This window comes from Limanda limanda, chromosome 16, assembly GCF_963576545.1.
Source record: "Limanda limanda chromosome 16, fLimLim1.1, whole genome shotgun sequence".
Lineage (NCBI taxonomy): Eukaryota > Metazoa > Chordata > Actinopteri > Pleuronectiformes > Pleuronectidae > Limanda > Limanda limanda.
This window is the reverse complement of record NC_083651.1, coordinates 26192719-26212584: the sequence shown is the minus strand read 5'-3', so window position 1 is coordinate 26212584 and position 19866 is coordinate 26192719. Positions and strand designations below refer to the sequence as shown.

General features: G+C 42.1%; 1 protein-coding gene across 1 annotated transcript; it reads left to right on the top strand.

Annotated features, from left to right (window-relative positions):
- Positions 1–305: 305 nt before the first annotated feature.
- On the top strand, positions 306–19022 carry c16h2orf76 (chromosome 16 C2orf76 homolog). The gene is made up of 5 exons (XM_061088512.1): positions 306–612; positions 690–740; positions 1187–1224; positions 18614–18695; positions 18786–19022. Exons 1-5 carry the CDS (start codon positions 471–473, stop codon positions 18860–18862), a joined length of 390 nt encoding a protein of 129 aa, XP_060944495.1. The 5' UTR covers positions 306–470; the 3' UTR covers positions 18863–19022.
- Positions 19023–19866: the final 844 nt, after the last annotated feature.

Sequence of the window (19866 nt, the reverse complement as noted above, 5' to 3'; positions counted from 1 at the left end):
CGCATACACTCAGACACACAGCTGTACTCCGAATTAACCCCATTACACATGTACCATCACAGGCTCTCATACACACTACTATGCTCTCTCACACACACACACACACACACACACACTACTAGTGTTTTAATTTTCAGCCTAGATTATGTTAATTATATAGGTTAATACAAATGCTAGATGCTCAATTTCCTTCCTTGAGTGGGACTGGAACTCGCGCATGCGTATGTCTAAAGAAGTGGCTCGCGCATGCGTAGATCTAAAACGGGTCAGGGACTCTCGGATCTATGCTCGGACTCTGCAGATACAATCCAAAGAGCGCTCGGTTATCGACTATTTGAGTCTTCATTTCTGAACATTCTCGACTAGTCTGGCCTTATGACATAACCGGAAATCAGCCTTAAAACACATGCGAAACAATTCCTTGCACGTAACTGTTTAAAATTGCAGTAAACGCACGGTCTCGTCGTGTTATGCAGCAGGACATGGCAAATAAAGCCGTGGTCACAGTTCGTCTGGTCAGGTCATTCGAGCACAGAAACTTCAAACCAGTAGTTTTTCACGGGGTCATCTTGGACCAAACGGTGCATGACTTCATACAGCTGGTCAGAGACGGTGAGTTAAATGGAGCAGGATGCATCGTATCATAACATACAATATTTATGTAATATTACATCCCAAACCTCTTCCAGATATTGTGACAAGACCAGGAATTCCTCCGCCTTTCCGGAGCTATGCCTATGGTATGTGACTTTATCTCATAATATTCCATATTTTCTCTGAACTTGTTATGCAGTTTTTAAGACCGTTTGTCGAAGCAACATATTGTGAGGTCTGCTTAGAGTGAATGAGATGAACTGAAAATCAGGGGGGCCTGTCAGGTTCAGGCTGTCCTTGTTATTCTGAGAGGTAGATGTTGTAGCAATCAAATTAAAAAACAAACAAACAGTTGCATATCACAAGAAATAATAAAACTTGAATTAATAAATTGTTTCCTTGATTTACATTAACTAGCAACCAAAAGGTATTGGAGTGATCAGAGAGGCAAATAAATAAAGGGACACGTTGTGTACCAGAGATGATTGTTTTTTATCCTCTAAATCTGATATAGCTATAATATTATATTTTTACTTTATTGCATTGTGCAAAATCATGCTTTTCATTTGATTATCTTTTAATGTATTTTCAGACACGATGAAGATAATCCACCAAGCACATGGAGCAAAGGTATCTATCCATCACTCCATTGGACCTCAATAAGGGCTGCTAAGTTAACACTGCAAGCCTTGGTTCTCAATTCAGATTTTTTTCTTGATCCAATTATTTTATGTAGCTGTTCACATTATCTTTGAAATGTGGCCAGGATCAGACTCAAATGGGAACTGGTGATGACAGTGATTTGACTCACATGCGCAGAAGTCCAACTAGACTTCACACGCAGCATGCTGTTTAGGGAGGTAACCAAGGAGAAGAAGTTGATAATAAACAGAAGCCACATGTGAGCGTTTAAGGTCAAATTTTTCTCTTGATCTGCTTTCAAACACAGACCGGTTAAGATACAATCCTTCAAGTTTTGCATCAGGGCGGGTCCTCTCTATGGAGGCTGCCATGTTTCTTGTAGAAGCCCAGACTGGACAAACTAATCACCCTTTGAGTTTGTATGAAAACTGAAGACTGCCAAAGGTTCTCTTCCATGTTTGGAAGGGGAGGATGACGTGAGGTTTTGACAGTGTTGGAAGATAATTACTAGTTTTCAGTAATTGTCCAACACAGTCATACAGGGCTCCAGAGTACGACCGTTTAAAATCTATGACTAAAAAATGTCTTTGATCTGACCTTGCACAAAACATTAAGCTAGTTTGTGTCTGTATTTCATTGATTCATGTAGCTTCCTCTTCTCATCTCTGCAGAGTTTAGACACGGATCAGAGCCGAATCCGCAGTTTGTTTGTACCGTGTAAGAATCTCTGTCTGAGTGTTCTCAATCCACACTCCTGCTGGCCTGTGCTGACTTTACACTTAAATCATAAACATCAACACTCATCACAAGCAATCAGGATCTGTACAGTACTGACATATACTTGTGATTGTTTGATTCACTGCAGAGTGTGAGACACACATTTGAAAAAAAAGTCGAACACTTTGTTGTGCACACTCTGCTACATGCAACACAAGAAGCGCACAGCTGGGACATCAGGGTTTAAGTGACTGGAACGATCCAGATTCATAATGCAACACCATCGTTTAATAACAAAATTGTCATTGTCGCTCTTCATACACAACCTGACAGAGACGGGCAGGCAGGCACGCATACAATTTAAGGTAAAAAGGCTGGAATACTAACCTAATACAATACAAAGTTAAATGCTCATCTGAATCATAACCATCCTGTTTACTGAGCTGGGAACATGTATCCTGTGCCAAATGTTGTATATTTATTTTTGAGCATTTTTGTTAACAGAGCCAGAGAGTCCATTTCATTTACTGCTTTATGTATGTGGTTTATTAGGGCCCGAGCACCGAATGGTGAGAGGCCCTATTGAAATTGTAAGGATTATTAGGGCCCGAGCACCTCCGGTGGGAGGCCCTATTGAAATTGAAAAGATTATTATTATTATTAGGGCCCGAGCACCTCCGGTGTGAGGCCCTATTGAAATTGAAGGCATTTTTCTTATTAGGGCCCGAGCACCTCCGGTGGGAGGCCCTATTGAAATTGAAAAGATTATTATTATTATTATTATTAGGGCCCGAGCACCTCCGGTGGGAGGCCCTATTGAAATTGAAATGATTCTTATTAGGGCCCGAGCACCTCCGGTGGGAGGCCCTATTGAAATTGAAATGATTATTAGGGCCCGAGCACCTCCGGTGGGAGGCCCTATTGAAATTGAAATGATTATTATTATTAGGGCCCGAGCACCTCCGGTGGGAGGCCCTATTGAAATTGAAATGATTATTATTATTAGGGCCCGAGCACCTCCGGTGGGAGGCCCTATTGAAATTGAAAGGAACAAATGAATTGGCTTTTTGAGGGCTTTCCCATGCTCAAAAAGTTGTTAAACTTTGCAGGAAGTTAGAAATGTGTGAAAATGGCCATATTCTGTAGGATTTGGAAATAGGCGTGGCAAAATAGCTCAACAGCGCCACCTACGGATAAGCCCCTCATTTAGCATCCACCGATCCTCACAAAAAAAATACCCAGTTGTGTATCGTGACCACACGCACAAAAAAGCCTCTCAGTGCATTATGAAAAAAGCAACAGGAAGTCCGCCATTTTGGATTTAGTGGCCATTTTGGCGATATTCAACGTTTTTACTTTGATATACTTGTCATAGAGCTTTCATCGGATCAACTTAAAATTTAGACGAGTGTCATCAAAACAATATGGAGATCTAAAGTTATCAAAAAAATCAACTTTTCGTCAGAGCCTGTGACCGTGGTGTTGCGTCAAAGTTTGATTAAACGCCATCAAAACACGGGCGTCTGTATCTTGGACATATTTGGTCCAATTGAGTCCAAACTAGACACATAAGACAAGAGTCACGACCCGAAGACAACAACACAGAAATAGTGACTTAAAATCACAGCGCCCCCTGGTGGCAGCAGGAAATGTCTTGTTTTTGGTACGTCTCACACTTGGAAGTATTTCTCCTCATCCCCTTTGCACAACCATGTGAAACTATGTCAAATGGGTCTCAAGACATTGATAATGAAGATAAGATTTCTGTGACTTTTCGTCAAACGCCATATTAATGGCGTGGCATCAAAGTTCATCAATTCACCATGACACACGAAATTGCTATAACTTCGGTGTTCAAGGTTCAATCTCCCTCAAACTACATGTGTGTGTCAACAGCCCCCCCCTGAAAGCTGTCAGACGGGTTTAAGGAATGGGCGTGGCAATATAACTGACTAGCGCCCCCTAAAGGGTAGCCCCGGCACTACGATTGGCCTACAGCTACGAAAATCGACGGGGACATGTGTCTTTTCATGACAAAGAAATAAGTCTCTTGGATAGATATGCTTGAGTAAACAGGAAGCCGGCCATTTTGGATTTGGTGGCCATTTTGGCTAAATTCTGCATATTTACTTTGACATACTTGTCGGAGGGCTTTCATCAGATCAACCTAAAATTTAGATGAGTGTCTTCACAACAAGATGGAGATCTAAAGTTATTTGAATTGTAACATTTCGTCTTTCCTTGTGACCGTGGCCTGGCGTCAAAGTTTGATTACACGCCATCCAAACACGAGCTTCTGTATCTCAGGCATATTTGGTTCAATCAAGTCCAAACAAGGCATGTAAGACAAGGGTCACGACCTGAAGACATCTGCGAAGACACCATGACTTAAAATCACAGCGCCACCTGCTGGCTACAGGAAGTGAAGCGTTTATCCTTGCCGCAGTGCAAAAAAACCCATGCAACGCGGAGACGAGTGCTTGGTCATTGAACGCTGTCTCTTCCCCGACCGCAACAGACTTGGAACGCGCGTGTGCTCGGGCCCGTTAGTGCTACAACGTAGCCCTAGTTATTATTATTATTCATCCAAATGAATTGGCTTTTTGAGGGCTTTCCCATGCTCAAAAAGTTGCTAAACTTTTCAGTAAATTAGAATGTGGTGGAAAATTACGTATTCTGGAGTATTTGGAAATGGGCGTGGCAAAATGGCTCAACAGCGCCACCTGGAACGCAGCCCCTAGGTTTCCCCATGGCCGATCTTCACCAAAATCGGGGAAAAGGTGTATCGTGACTAATCATACAAAAAAGCCTCAAGGAGCATTATGAAAAAAGCAACAGGAAGCCCGCCATTTTGGATTTAGTCGCCATTTTGGCCATATTTCACGTTTTTACTTTGATGTACTTGTCGAAGGGCTTTCATCGGATCAACTTCAAATTTAGATGAGTGCCATCACAACAATCTGCAAATGTAAAGTTATCAAAAGATAATTTTTTTATCACACCGTGTGATCGTGGCGTTCAACAAAGTCTGAAGGAAACACATTGACTCATATTTGAGTCAAATAAGCTGGACTGGCAATGTTTAGACACAAGATGGCAGTATAACACCATGAATTGACCAAGGACCACATTTTCTTTCACTGGTCATAGGAGTTCTTTCAAACAGTTTTAATGTGTTGGAAACTCAGCTACACTTACATATGTTTGACAATTAATGTTGATAGATAACTTTAGTACATGATTGAGGGTAAAAATAGTATATTTAACATGTACGTTACAGTGTGTTGACCAAGGACCACATTTTCTTTCATAGGAATTCATTCACACAGTTTTAATGTGTTGGAAACTCAGCTACACTTACAGATGTTTGACAATTAATGTTGATAGATAACTTTAGTTCATGATTGAGGGTAACATTAGAATATTTAACATGTACGTTACAGTGTGTGACCGTGGCCTGGCGACAGACTTTGATTACACGCCATCAAAACACGAGCTTCTGTATCTCAGGCATATTTGGTTCAATCAGGTCCAAACTAGGCATGTAAGACAAGAGTCACGACCTGATGACATCTACAGAGACACCATGACTTAAAATCACAGCACCACCTGCATGCTACAGGAAGTGAAGCGTTTATCCTTGCCACAGTTCAAAAAACGCATGCAACGCGGAGACGAGTGCTTGGTCATTGAACACTGTGTCTTCCCCGACCGCAACAGACTTGAAACGCGCGTGTGCTCGGGCCCGTTAGTGCTACAACGTAGCCCTAGTTATTAGGGCCCGAGCACCTCCGGTGGGAGGCCCTATTGAAATTGATAAGATTATTATTATTAGGGCCCGAGCACCTCCGGTGGGAGGCCCTATTGAAATTGAAAAGATTATTATTATTATTAGGGCCCGAGCACCTCCGGTGGGAGGCCCTATTGAAATTGAAAGGATTATTCCTATTATTATTACATTCCAAATGAATTGGCTTTTTGAGGGCTTTAACATGCTCAAAAAGTTGCCAAACGTTGCAGTAAATTAGACAGTGGTGAAAATTTACGTATTCTGGAGTATTTGGAAATGGGTGTGGCAAAATGGCTCAACAGCGCCACCTGGAACGCAGCCCCTAGGTTTCCCCATGGCCGATCTTCACCAAAATCGGGGAAAAGGTGTATCGTGACTAATCATACAAAAAAGCCTCAAGGAGCATTATGAAAAAAGCAACAGGAAGCCCGCCATTTTGGATTTAGTCGCCATTTTGGCCATATTTCACGTTTTTACTTTGATGTACTTGTCGAAGGGCTTTCATCGGATCAACTTCAAATTTAGATGAGTGCCATCACAACAATCTGCAAATGTAAAGTTATCAAAAGATAATTTTTTTATCACACCGTGTGATCGTGGCGTTCAACAAAGTCTGAAGGAAACACATTGACTCATATTTGAGTCAAATAAGATGGACTGGCAATGTTTAGACACAAGATGGCAGTATAAGACCATGAATTGACCAAGGACCACATTATCTTTCACAGGTCATAGGAGTTCTTTCAAACAGTTTTAATGTGTTGGAAACTCAGCTACACTTACATATGTTTGACAATTAATGTTGATAGATAACTTTAGTACATGATTGAGGGTAAAAATAGTATATTTAACATGTACGTTACAGTGTGTGACCGTGGCCTGGCGACAGAGTTTGATTACAAGCCATCGAAACACGAGCTTATGTATCTCAGGCATATTTGGTTCAATCAAGTCCAAACTAGGCATGTAAGACAAGAGTCGCGACCTGAAGACATCTGCAGAGACAGCATGACTTTAAATCACAGCACCACCTGCTGGCTACAGGAAGTGAAGCGTTTATCCTTGCCACAGTTCAAAAAACGCATGCAACACGGAGATGAGAGCTTGGTCATTGAACGCTGTGTCTTCCCCGACCGTGACAGACTTGGAATGCGCGTGTGCTCGGGCCCGTTAGTGCTACAACGTAGCCCTAGTTAGGGCCCGAGCACCTCCGGTGGGAGGCCCTATTGAAATTGAAAAGATTATTATTATTATTAGGGCCCGAGCACCTCCGGTGGGAGGCCCTATTGAAATTGAAAGGATTATTCCTATTATTATTACATTCCAAATGAATTGGCTTTTTGAGGGCTTTAACATGCTCAAAAAGTTGCCAAACGTTGCAGTAAATTAGACAGTGGTGAAAATTTACGTATTCTGGAGTATTTGGAAATGGGTGTGGCAAAATGGCTCAACAGCGCCACCTGGAACGCAGCCCCTAGGTTTCCCCATGGCCGATCTTCACCAAAATCGGGGAAAAGGTGTATCGTGACTAATCATACAAAAAAGCCTCAAGGAGCATTATGAAAAAAGCAACAGGAAGCCCGCCATTTTGGATTTAGTCGCCATTTTGGCCATATTTCACGTTTTTACTTTGATGTACTTGTCGAAGGGCTTTCATCGGATCAACTTCAAATTTAGATGAGTGCCATCACAACAATCTGCAAATGTAAAGTTATCAAAAGATAATTTTTTTATCACACCGTGTGATCGTGGCGTTCAACAAAGTCTGAAGGAAACACATTGACTCATATTTGAGTCAAATAAGATGGACTGGCAATGTTTAGACACAAGATGGCAGTATAAGACCATGAATTGACCAAGGACCACATTATCTTTCACAGGTCATAGGAGTTCTTTCAAACAGTTTTAATGTGTTGGAAACTCAGCTACACTTACATATGTTTGACAATTAATGTTGATAGATAACTTTAGTACATGATTGAGGGTAAAAATAGTATATTTAACATGTACGTTACAGTGTGTGACCGTGGCCTGGCGACAGAGTTTGATTACAAGCCATCGAAACACGAGCTTATGTATCTCAGGCATATTTGGTTCAATCAAGTCCAAACTAGGCATGTAAGACAAGAGTCGCGACCTGAAGACATCTGCAGAGACAGCATGACTTTAAATCACAGCACCACCTGCTGGCTACAGGAAGTGAAGCGTTTATCCTTGCCACAGTTCAAAAAACGCATGCAACACGGAGATGAGAGCTTGGTCATTGAACGCTGTGTCTTCCCCGACCGTGACAGACTTGGAATGCGCGTGTGCTCGGGCCCGTTAGTGCTACAACGTAGCCCTAGTTAGGGCCCGAGCACCTCCGGTGGGAGGCCCTATTGAAATTGAAAAGATTATTATTATTATTAGGGCCCGAGCACCTCCGGTGGGAGGCCCTATTGAAATTGAAAGGATTATTCCTATTATTATTACATTCCAAATGAATTGGCTTTTTGAGGGCTTTAACATGCTCAAAAAGTTGCCAAACGTTGCAGTAAATTAGACAGTGGTGAAAATTTACGTATTCTGGAGTATTTGGAAATGGGTGTGGCAAAATGGCTCAACAGCGCCACCTGGAACGCAGCCCCTAGGTTTCCCCATGGCCGATCTTCACCAAAATCGGGGAAAAGGTGTATCGTGACTAATCATACAAAAAAGCCTCAAGGAGCATTATGAAAAAAGCAACAGGAAGCCCGCCATTTTGGATTTAGTCGCCATTTTGGCCATATTTCACGTTTTTACTTTGATGTACTTGTCGAAGGGCTTTCATCGGATCAACTTCAAATTTAGATGAGTGCCATCACAACAATCTGCAAATGTAAAGTTATCAAAAGATAATTTTTTTATCACACCGTGTGATCGTGGCGTTCAACAAAGTCTGAAGGAAACACATTGACTCATATTTGAGTCAAATAAGCTGGACTGGCAATGTTTAGACACAAGATGGCAGTATAAGACCATGAATTGACCAAGGACCACATTATCTTTCACAGGTCATAGGAGTTCTTTCAAACAGTTTTAATATGTTGGAAACTCAGCTACACTTACATATGTTTGACAATTAATGTTGATAGATAACTTTAGTACATGATTGAGGGTAAAAATAGTATATTTAACATGTACGTTACAGTGTGTGACCGTGGCCTGGCGACAGAGTTTGATTACAAGCCATCGAAACACGAGCTTATGTATCTCAGGCATATTTGGTTCAATCAAGTCCAAACTAGGCATGTAAGACAAGAGTCGCGACCTGAAGACATCTGCAGAGACAGCATGACTTTAAATCACAGCACCACCTGCTGGCTACAGGAAGTGAAGCGTTTATCCTTGCCACAGTTCAAAAAACGCATGCAACACGGAGATGAGAGCTTGGTCATTGAACGCTGTGTCTTCCCCGACCGTGACAGACTTGGAATGCGCGTGTGCTCGGGCCCGTTAGTGCTACAACGTAGCCCTAGTTAGGGCCCGAGCACCTCCGGTGGGAGGCCCTATTGAAATTGAAATGATTATTATTATTATTAGGGCCCGAGCACCTCCGGTGGGAGGCCCTATTGAAATTGAAAGGATTATTCCTATTATTATTACATTCCAAATGAATTGGCTTTTTGAGGGCTTTAACATGCTCAAAAAGTTGCCAAACGTTGCAGTAAATTAGACAGTGGTGAAAATTTACGTATTCTGGAGTATTTGGAAATGGGCGTGGCAAAATGGCTCAACAGCGCCACCTGGAACGCAGCCCCTAGGTTTCCCCATGGCCGATCTTCACCAAAATCGGGGGAAAGGTGTATCGTGACTAATCATACAAAAAAGCCTCAAGGAGCATTATGAAAAAAGCAACAGGAAGCCCGCCATCTTGGTTTTGGTGGCCATTTTGGCCATATTCAGCATATTTACTTTGATGTACTTGTCGTAGGGCTTTCATCGGATCAACTTAAAATTTAGACGAGTGTCATCACAACAATATGGAGTACTAAAGTTATCAAAAGAACAACTTTTCGTCAGAGCGTGTGACTGTGGCATGGCGTCAAAGTTTGATTAAACGCCATGAAAACACGGGCGTCTGTATCTCTGACATGTTTGGTCTAATCAACTCCAAACTACACACATAAGACAAGAGTCGCGAACTGAAGACAACAACACAGAAATCGTGACTTAAAATCACAGCGCCCCCTGGTGGCAGCAGGAAATGTCTTGTTTTTGGTACGTCTCACACTTGGAAGTATCTCTCCTCATCCCCTTTGCACAACCATGTGAAACTATGTCAAATGGGTCTCAAGACATTGATCATGAAGATATAAGATTACTGTGACTTTTCGTCAAACGCCATATTAATGGCGTGGCATCAAAGTTCATCAATTCGCCATGACACACGAAATTGCTATAACTTCGGTGTTCAAGGTTCAATCTCCCTCAAACTACATGTGTGTGTCAACAGCCCCCCCCTGAAAGCTGTCAGACGGGTTTAAGGAATGGGCGTGGCAATATAACTGACTAGCGCCCCCTAAAGGGTAGCCCCGGCACTACGATTGGCCTACAGCTACGAAAATCGACGGGGACATGTGTCTTTTCACGACAAAGAAATAAGTCTCTTGGATAGATATGCTAGAGTAAACAGGAAGCCGGCCATTTTGGATTTGGTGGCCATTTTGGCCATATTCTGCATATTTACTTTGATATACTTCTCGTAGAGCTTTCCTCAGATCAACTTAAAATTTACATGAGTCTAATCACAACAAGATGGGAATCCAAATTATCAAAACATCAACTATAGGTTACAGCGTGTAACCGTGGCCAGGCGTCAAAGTTTGATTACACGCCATCGAAACACGAGCTTCTGTATCTCAGGCATATTTGGTTCAATCAAGACCAAACTAGACATGTAAGACAAGGGTCACGACCTGATGACATCTACAGAGACACCATGACTTAAAATCACAGCGCCACCTGCTGGCTACAGGAAGTGAAGCGTTTATCCTTGCCGCAGTGCAAAAAACCCATGCAACGCGGAGACGGCCGCTTGGTCATTGAACGCTGTCTCTTCCCCGACCGCAACAGACTTGAAACGCGCGTGTGCTCGGGCCCGTTAGTGCTACAACGTAGCCCTAGTTTTTATTATTATTTTTCTTCATACAAAGTGATTGGCTTTTTGAGGGCTTTAACGTGTTCAAAAATGTTTTAAACTTTGCAGTAAATTAGGAGGCGGTGAAAATTTACGTATTCTTGAGGATTTGGAAATGGGCGTGGCAAAATAGCTCAACAGCGCCACCTACAGAAAAGCCCCTCATTTAGCATTCACCGATCCTCACGAAAAAAAAACCCAGTTGTGTATCGTGACCAGACGCACAAAAAAGTATATCAGTGCGTTATGCAAAACTCAACAGGAAGTCCGCCATTTTGGATTTAGTGGCCATTTTGGCCATATTTCACGTTTTTACTTTGATGTACTTGTCGTAGGCCTTTCATCAGATCAACTTAAAATTTAAATGAGTGCCATCACAACAATCTGAAAGTGTAAAGTTATCAAAAGATAATTTTTTTATCACACCGTGTGATCGTGGCTTTCAACAAAGTCTGAAGGAAACACATTGACTCATATTTGAGTCAAATAAGCTGACCTGGCAATGTTTAGACAGTAGATGGCAGTATAAGACCATGAATTGACCAAGGACCACATTTTCTTTCACAGGTCATAGGAGTTCTTTCAAACAGTTTTAATGTGTTGGAAACTCAGCTACACTTACAGATGTTTGACAATTAATGTTGATAGATAACTTTAGTTCATGATTGAGGGTAAAAATAGTATATTTAACATGTACGTTACAGTGTGTGACCGTGGCCTGGCGACAGACTTTGATTACACGCCATCGAAACACAAGCTTCTGTATCTCAGGCATATTTGGTTCAATCAGGTCCAAACTACACATGTAAGACAAGAGTCACGACCTGATGACATCTACAGAGACACCATGACTTAAAATCACAGCACCACCTGCTGGCTACAGGAAGTGAAGCGTTTATCCTTGCCACAGTTCAAAAAACGCATGCAACGCGGAGACGAGCGCTTGGTCATTGAACGCTGTGTCTTCCCCGACCGCGACAGACTTGAAACGCGCGTGTGCTCGGGCCCGTTAGTGCTACAACGTAGCCCTAGTTATTATTTTTTTTCTTCCCCAAGTTAAATTGGCTTTTTGAGGGCTTTCCCATGCTCAAAAAGTTTCTAAACTTTGCAGTAAGTTAGAAATGTGTGAAAATGGTCATATTCTGTAGGATTTGGAAATAGGCGTGGCAAAATAGCTCAATAGCGCCACCTACGGATAAGCCCCTCATTTAGCATTCACCGATCCTCACAAAAAAAATACCCAGTTGTGTATCGTGACCAGACGCACAAAAAAGTCTCTCAGTGCGTTATGAAAAAAGCAACAGGAAGTCCGCCATTTTGGATTTAGTCGCCATTTTGGCGATATTCCACGTTTTTACTTTGATGTACTTGTCGTAGAGCTTTCATCGGATCAACATAAAATTTAGACGAGTCTCATCAAAACAATATGGACTACTAAAGTTATCAAAAAAATCAACTTTTCGTCAGAGCCTGTGACCGTGGCATGGCGTCAAAGTTTGATGAAACGCCATCAAAACACGGGCGTCTGTATCTCGGACATATTTGGTCCAATCAAGTCCAAACTAGACACATAACACAAGAATCACGACCCGAAGACAACAACACAGAAATCGTGACTTAAAATCACAGCGCCCCCTGGTGGCAACAGGAAATGTCTTGTTTTTTGTATGTCTTATACTTGGAAGTATTTCTCCTCATCCACTTTGCGCAACCATGTCAAACTGTGGCGAATGGGTCTCAAGGCATTGATAATTAAGATATTAGATAACTGTGACTTTTCGTCAAACGCCATATTAATGGCGTGGCATCAAAGTTCACCAACTCGCCATGACACACGAAATTGCTGTAACTTCGGTGTTCAAGGTTCAATCTCCCTCAAACTACATGTGTGTGTCAACAGCCCCCCCCTGAAAGCTGTCAGATGGGTTTAAGGAATGGGCGTGGCAATATAACTGACTAGCGCCCCCTAAAGGGCAGCCCCGGCACTACGATTGGCCTACATCTACGAAAATCGACGGGGACATGTGTCTTTTCATGACAAAGAAATAAGTCTCTTGGATAGATATGCTAGAGTAAACAGGAAGCCGGCCATTTTGGATTTGGTGGCCATTTTGGCCATATTCTGCATATTTACTTTAATATACTTGTCGTACAGCTTTCATCAGATCAACTTAAAATTTAGATGAGTGTCTTCACAAGAAGATGAAGTACTAAAGTTATCAAAACATCAACTATAGGTTACAGCGTGTAACCGTGGCCAGGCGTCAAAGTTTGATTACACGCCATCGAAACACGAGCCTCTGTATCTCAGGCATATTTGGTTCAATCAGGTCCAAACTAGACATGTAAGACAAGGGTCACGACCTGATGACATCTACAGAGACACCATGACTTAAAATCACAGCGCCACCTGCTGGCTACAGGAAGTGAAGCGTTTATCCTTGCCGCAGTGCAAAAAACCCATGCAACGCGGAGACGGCCGCTTGGTCATTGAACGCTGTCTCTTCCCCGACCGCAACAGACTTGAAACGCGCGTGTGCTCGGGCCCGTTAGTGCTACAACGTAGCCCTAGTTATTATTATTATTCTCCGCCAAGTTAAATTGGCTTCTTGAGGGCTTTCCCATGCTCAAATAGTTTCTAAACTTTGCAGTAAGTTAGAAATGTGTGAAAATGGTCATATTCTGTAGGATTTGGAAATAGGCGTGGCAAAATAGCTCAATAGCGCCACCTACGGATAAGCCCCTCATTTAGCATTCACCGATCCTCACAAAAAAAATACCCAGTTGTGTATCGTGACCAGACGCACAAAAAAGTCTCTCAGTGCGTTATGAAATAAGGAACAGGAAGTCCGTCATTTTGGATTTAGTCGCCATTTTGGCGATATTCCACGTTTTTACTTTGATGTACTTGTCGTACAGCTTTCATCGGATCAACTTAAAATTTAGACGAGTGTCGTCACAACAATATGGAGTACTAAAGTTATCAAAAAAATCAACTTTTCGTCAGAGCCTGTGACCGTGGCGTGGCGTCAAAGTTTGATTAAACGCCATCAAAACACGGGCGTCTGTATCTCGGACATATTTGATCCAATCAAGTCCAAACTAGACACATAAGACAAGAGTCGCGACCCGAAGAAAACAACACAGAAATCGTGACTTAAAATAACAGCGCCCCCTGGTGGCAGCAGGAAATGTCTTGTTTTTGGTACGTCTCACACTTGGAAGTATTTCTCCTCATCCCCTTTGCACAACCATGTGAAACTATGTCAAATGGGTCTCAAGACACTGATAATGAAGATATAAGATTACTGTGACTTTTCGTCAAACGCCATATTAATGGCGTGGCATCAAAGTTCATCAATTCGCCATGACACACGAAATTGCTATAACTTCGGTGTTCAAGGTTCAATCTCCCTCAAACTACATGTGTGTGTCAACAGCCCCCCCCTGAAAGCTGTCAGACGGGTTTAAGGAATGGGCGTGGCAATATAACTGTCTAGCGCCCCCTAAAGGGTAGCCCCGGCACTACGATTGGCCTACAGCTACGAAAATCGACGGGGACATGTGTCTTTTCATGACAAAGAAATAAGTCTCTTGGATAGATATGCTAGAGTAAACAGGAAGCCCGCCATTTTGGATTTGGTGGCCATTTTGGCCATATTCTGCATATTTACTTTGATATACTTGTCGTAGACCTTTCCTCAGATCAACTTAAAATTTATATGAGTCTAATCACAACAAGATGGAGATTCAAAGTTATCAAAATTTTATTTTTTCGTCAGAGCCTCTGACCATGGCGTGGCGTCAAAGTTTGATGAAACGCCATCAACACATGTGTTTCTGTATCTCAGACATATTTGGTCTGATCAAATCCAAACTAGACACATAACACAAGATTCCCGACCTGAAGACATCTACACAGAAATCGTGACTTAAAATCACAGAGCCCCCTGGTGGCTACAGGAAGTGAAGCGTTTATCCTTGCCGCAGTGCCGAACGCATGCAACGCGGAGACGAGCGCTTGCTCATCCAACGTTCTCTCTTCCCCGACCGCGACAGACTTGGAACGCGCGTGTGCTCGGGCCCGTTAGTGCTACAACGTAGCCCTAGTTAGGGCCCGAGCACCTCCGGTGGGAGGCCCTATTGAAATTGATAAGATTATTATTATTATTATTAGGGCCCGAGCACCTCCGGTGGGAGGCCCTATTGAAATTGAAATGATTATTATTAGGGCCCGAGCACCTCCGGTGGGAGGCCCTATTGAAATTGAAATGATTATTAGGGCCCGAGCACCTCCGGTGGGAGGCCCTATTGAAATTGAAAAGATTATTATTATTATTATTAGGGCCCGAGCACCTCCGGTGGGAGGCCCTATTGAAATTGAAAGGATTATTCTGAGCGTAGTGAAAGGGCTTTTTGAGAGCTTTCCCATGCTCAAAAACTTTCTAAAGTTTGCAGTAAATTAGAGAGTGGTGGAAATTGACGTATTCTGGAGTAATTTGAAATGGGCGTGGCAAAATAGCTCAACAGCGCCACCTACGGAAAGCCCCCTCAGTTAGCTTTAACCGATCCTCACGAAAATAAAGACAATTGTGTATCATGACGAGACGCACAAGAAAGCCTCTTGGAGCATTATGAAAAACGCAACAGGAAGTCCGCTATTTTGGATTTAGTGGCAATTTTTGCCATATTCCACATTTTTACTTTGATGTACTTGTCGTAGAGCTTTCATCGGATCAACTTAAAATTTAGACGAGTGTCATCACAACAAGATGGAGATCTGAAGTTATCAAAAGATCAACTTTTCACCAGAGCGTGTGACCGTGGCCTGGCGTCAAAGTTTGATTAAACGCCATCAAAACACGGTCGTCTGTATCTCGGACATATTTGGTCCAATCGAGTCCAAACTAGACACATAAGACAAGAGTCGCGACCCAAAGACATAAACACAGAAATCGTGACTTAAAAGCACAGCGCCCCCTGGTGGCAGCAGGAAATGTCTTGTTTTTTGTACGTCTTACACTTGGAAGTATTTCTCCTCATCCACTTTGCGCAACCATGTCAAACTGTGGCGAATGGGTCTCAAGGGATTGATAATGAAGATATAAGATTACTGTGACTTTTCGTCAAACGCCATATTAATGGCGTGGCATCAAAGTTCATCAACGTGTTCAAGGTTCAATCTCCCTCAAACTACATGTGTGTGTCAACAGCACCCCCCTGAAAGCTGTCAGATGGGTTTAAGGAATGGGCGTGGCAAAATAACTGACTAGCGCCCCCTAAAGGGCAGCCCCGGCACTATGATTGGCCTACAGCTACGAAAATCGACGGGGACATGTGTCTTTTCATGACAAAGAAATAAGTCTCTTGGATAGATATGCTAGAGTAAACAGGAAGCCCGCCATTTTGGATTTGGTGGCCATTTTGGCCATATTCAGCATATTTACTTTGACATACTTGTCGTAGGGCTTTCATCAGATCTACTTAAAATTAAGATGAGTGTCTTCGAAACAAGATGGAGATCTAAAGTTATTGGAATTTTAACATTTCGTCCTTCCTTGTGACCGTAGCCTGGCGTCAAAGTTTGATTACACGCCAGCGAAACACGAGCTTCTGTATCTCAGGCATATTTGGTTCAATCAAGTCCAAACTAAGCATGTAAGACAAGAGTCGCGACCTGATGACATCTACAAAGACACCATGACTTAAAATCACAGTGCCACCTGCTGGCTACAGGAAGTGAAGCGTTTATCCTAGCCGCAGTGCAAAAAAACCCATGCAACGCGGAGACGAGAGCTTGGTCATTGAACGCTGTCTTTTCCCCGACCGCGACAGACTTGAAACGCGCGTGTGCTCGGGCCCGTTAGTGCTACAACGTAGCCCTAGTTATTATTATTATTGTCACTATCCTAAATTTGCTTTTTGAGGGCTTTCCCATGCTCAAAAAGTTGCTAAACTTTGCAGTATATTAGAACTTGGTGAAAATGACAGTATTCTGGAGTTTTGGAAATGGGCGTGGCAAAATGGCTCAACAGCGCCCCCTGGAACCCAGCCGCTAGGTTTCCACATAACCGATTTTCACCAAAATCGGGCGAGAGGTGTATCGTGACGAATGATGAAAAAAAGCCTCTTAGAGCATTATGAAAAACGCAACAGGAAGCCCGCCATTTTCTATTTAGTGGCCATTTTGACCATATTCACTATTTTTACTTTGACATACTTGTCCCAGGGCTTTCATCAGATCAACTTCAAATTCAGATGAGTGTCATCACAACAAGATGGAGATAATAATTGATTTAGGGATTTGTCCATCGTCACACCGTCTGACCGTGGCGTGGCGTCAAAGTTCATCAACTCGCCGCGAAACACGAAATTGCTGTAACTTCAGTGTTCATGGGTCCATCTCACTCAAACTACATATGTGTGTTAACATCCCCCCCCTGAAGATATTCATATGGTTTTAAGGAATGGGCGTGGCAAGAAAACTGACTAGCGCCCCCTAAAGGGCAGCCCCGGCACTACGATTGGCCGACTTGTACAAAAATTGAGTATGGCATGTGTCTTTTCATTACAAACAAATAAGTCTCTTGGATCGATGTGTTAGACCAAACAGGAAGTACGCCATTTTTAATTTAGTGGCCATTTTGACCATATTCACCATTTTTACTTTGATGTACTTGTCCCAGGGCTTTTATCAGGTGAACTCCAAATTCAGATGAGTGTCATCACAACGAGATGTAGATAAAAAATGATTTAGGGATTGATTTTTCGTCACACCGTGTGACCGTGGCGTGGCGTCAAAGTTCATCAACTCGCCGTGAAACACGAAATTGCTGTAACTTCCGTGTTCATGGTTCTATCTCACTCAAACTACATGTGTGTATCAACAGCCCCCCCCCCGAAGATATTCATATGGTTTTAAGGCCGTGTGACCGTGGCGTCGAAGTTTGATTAAACGCCATCAAAACACGTGATTCTGTATCTCGGACATATATTGTCCAATTGAGTCCAAACTAGACATGTAAGACTAGAGTCCCGGCCTGATGACATCTACACAGAAATCATGACTTTAAATCACAGCGCCCCCTGGTGGCTACAGGAAGTGAAGCTTTTATCCTTGCCAGAGAGAGGAAAACGCATCCAACGCGGAGACGTGCGCTTGGTCATCGACCGCTCTCTCCCCCGACCGCAACAGGCTTCAACGTGCAGGTGCTCGTTTTATTAATGTTTTATTTAATTTGGAATTTTTATTTGTTATTCAAATGTCAGACTGAATATTCTTTTTCAAGTTCATTGCTCTTTTACAGGTTGAACTTGCATTATAATGCTTTATATCATTATATCAGTTGTTTAAAATGGTCATAATAATATCAAAAGGCACATTTTTGGGTGCACCTAAATTATGCACTGGTTCACCTAAATGAAAAAGTTAGTCTGGAGCCCTGCGTAAAGAAAAGTTTCTGCAAATCCCTTTAGTGAGTGTCTCTGCAAAAAATGTTTATATCTTAAACCAAAGATTAATGCAAATTATATCCGTTTCTTACTTACCAGCCAATAGTACATCAGCCATCTATATTATACATGTATCCCGAGTTCATACATAATGTTGATGGAAGTCACAAGTGTTGTGATTGGGCAAGCCAAATGTCTACAGTTAGAGAATTCCAAAGTTGCCATTTAAGTGGAAATAAAATGTTGTTTTCTTTTGGCAGACTAATGAACTGGTGATGAGTTTAGATGACGATGACAATCTCATTCTACAAGATGGCCAAACCCTTAGAGCTGCTGATGTTGGTAAGATTTTGCTATTTTCATTGAGAAGATTGTATAGTTTAATTCAATTTTATAAAATTAAGGTTGTATTTCTTCCATTTGTCATTTCAGCAAATGAAACAGAAGTGGCCTTTTTCAGGAAAGAAGACTACGGTCTCTTTAAAACAAATCCCCAAATTGCTTGGTGAACACAGTATTTTACTCATTCGGTGAGGACATTCTTTAAGGACAGAAGTCAGAAGGTCGAGCATGCCAGGACCAAAAGGAGAACAAAATAATGCCATCCTGTTAATTCTTTGAGAGTTTTACCTTGTGGAGTTGTTTTTAAAATTAAAGTTATATACCACACTGGCATATCTTTTTATTTCTATTAATTCTCTGTTACCACAAAAAGTATTTTTTTCTTTTATGCTGAATAAAGTTTTCTGATAGCTACAGTTATTTAAATGTTGCTTTATAATGGTGTGTATGTGCAAGATAGTCAAGAGAGAGTCAAACTTTACAAAACTTAGCTTTTATCTCTCTCGTTTAGCTGAGGTAAAAGCGAAGGCAGAGTTGGATCAACAAGAGTAGTAATAGATATGTTTGTTTTCGCTTGCACCAAAACTAATGCCACACACGCATTGACCTTGGAGGAGTGTGTAATGCGCAGATGTAAGCAGCAGCGGAGTGCTTTAATTTACAATCTTATCCAGAGCAACTATAGAGACTTCTACCAGCCAAAGCCTACCTCGGATGTGTGACAATGCCGTCGATTTTGCAGGTACTGTATGTCTACTGAAGCAGGATCAGGTGTTACACCTTTTGAAGGCTTCCCCTCGCAAAATAGTACCGCAATACCTTCTGAGTTAAAGTTAGAACACAAGGGGCTCAATGGATATGTTTACTCTGGAAGAGTTACACTCTGTGAGTACTATTGCGCACAAGGGTTTTGTGGATGGTGAGACGTAGAGCATCCGTTGTAAGAGATCGGAAGGTGTTTTGTTCCGTTGTCTGTTCTGTATGGAGGACAAAACATCATAAATAAATGTATAAGTAAATAAACAAATAAATGAAATGTCTTAAATTTCATTTCCACATTTATTAATTACCTCATTATTTATTTCTGTGTCTGTATGCTAATGAGAAAGGCAGTCCTGACCTCAGTGTCATGCAAGATTGGTCACAGGAGTGGGATGATCCAGTTCTACTA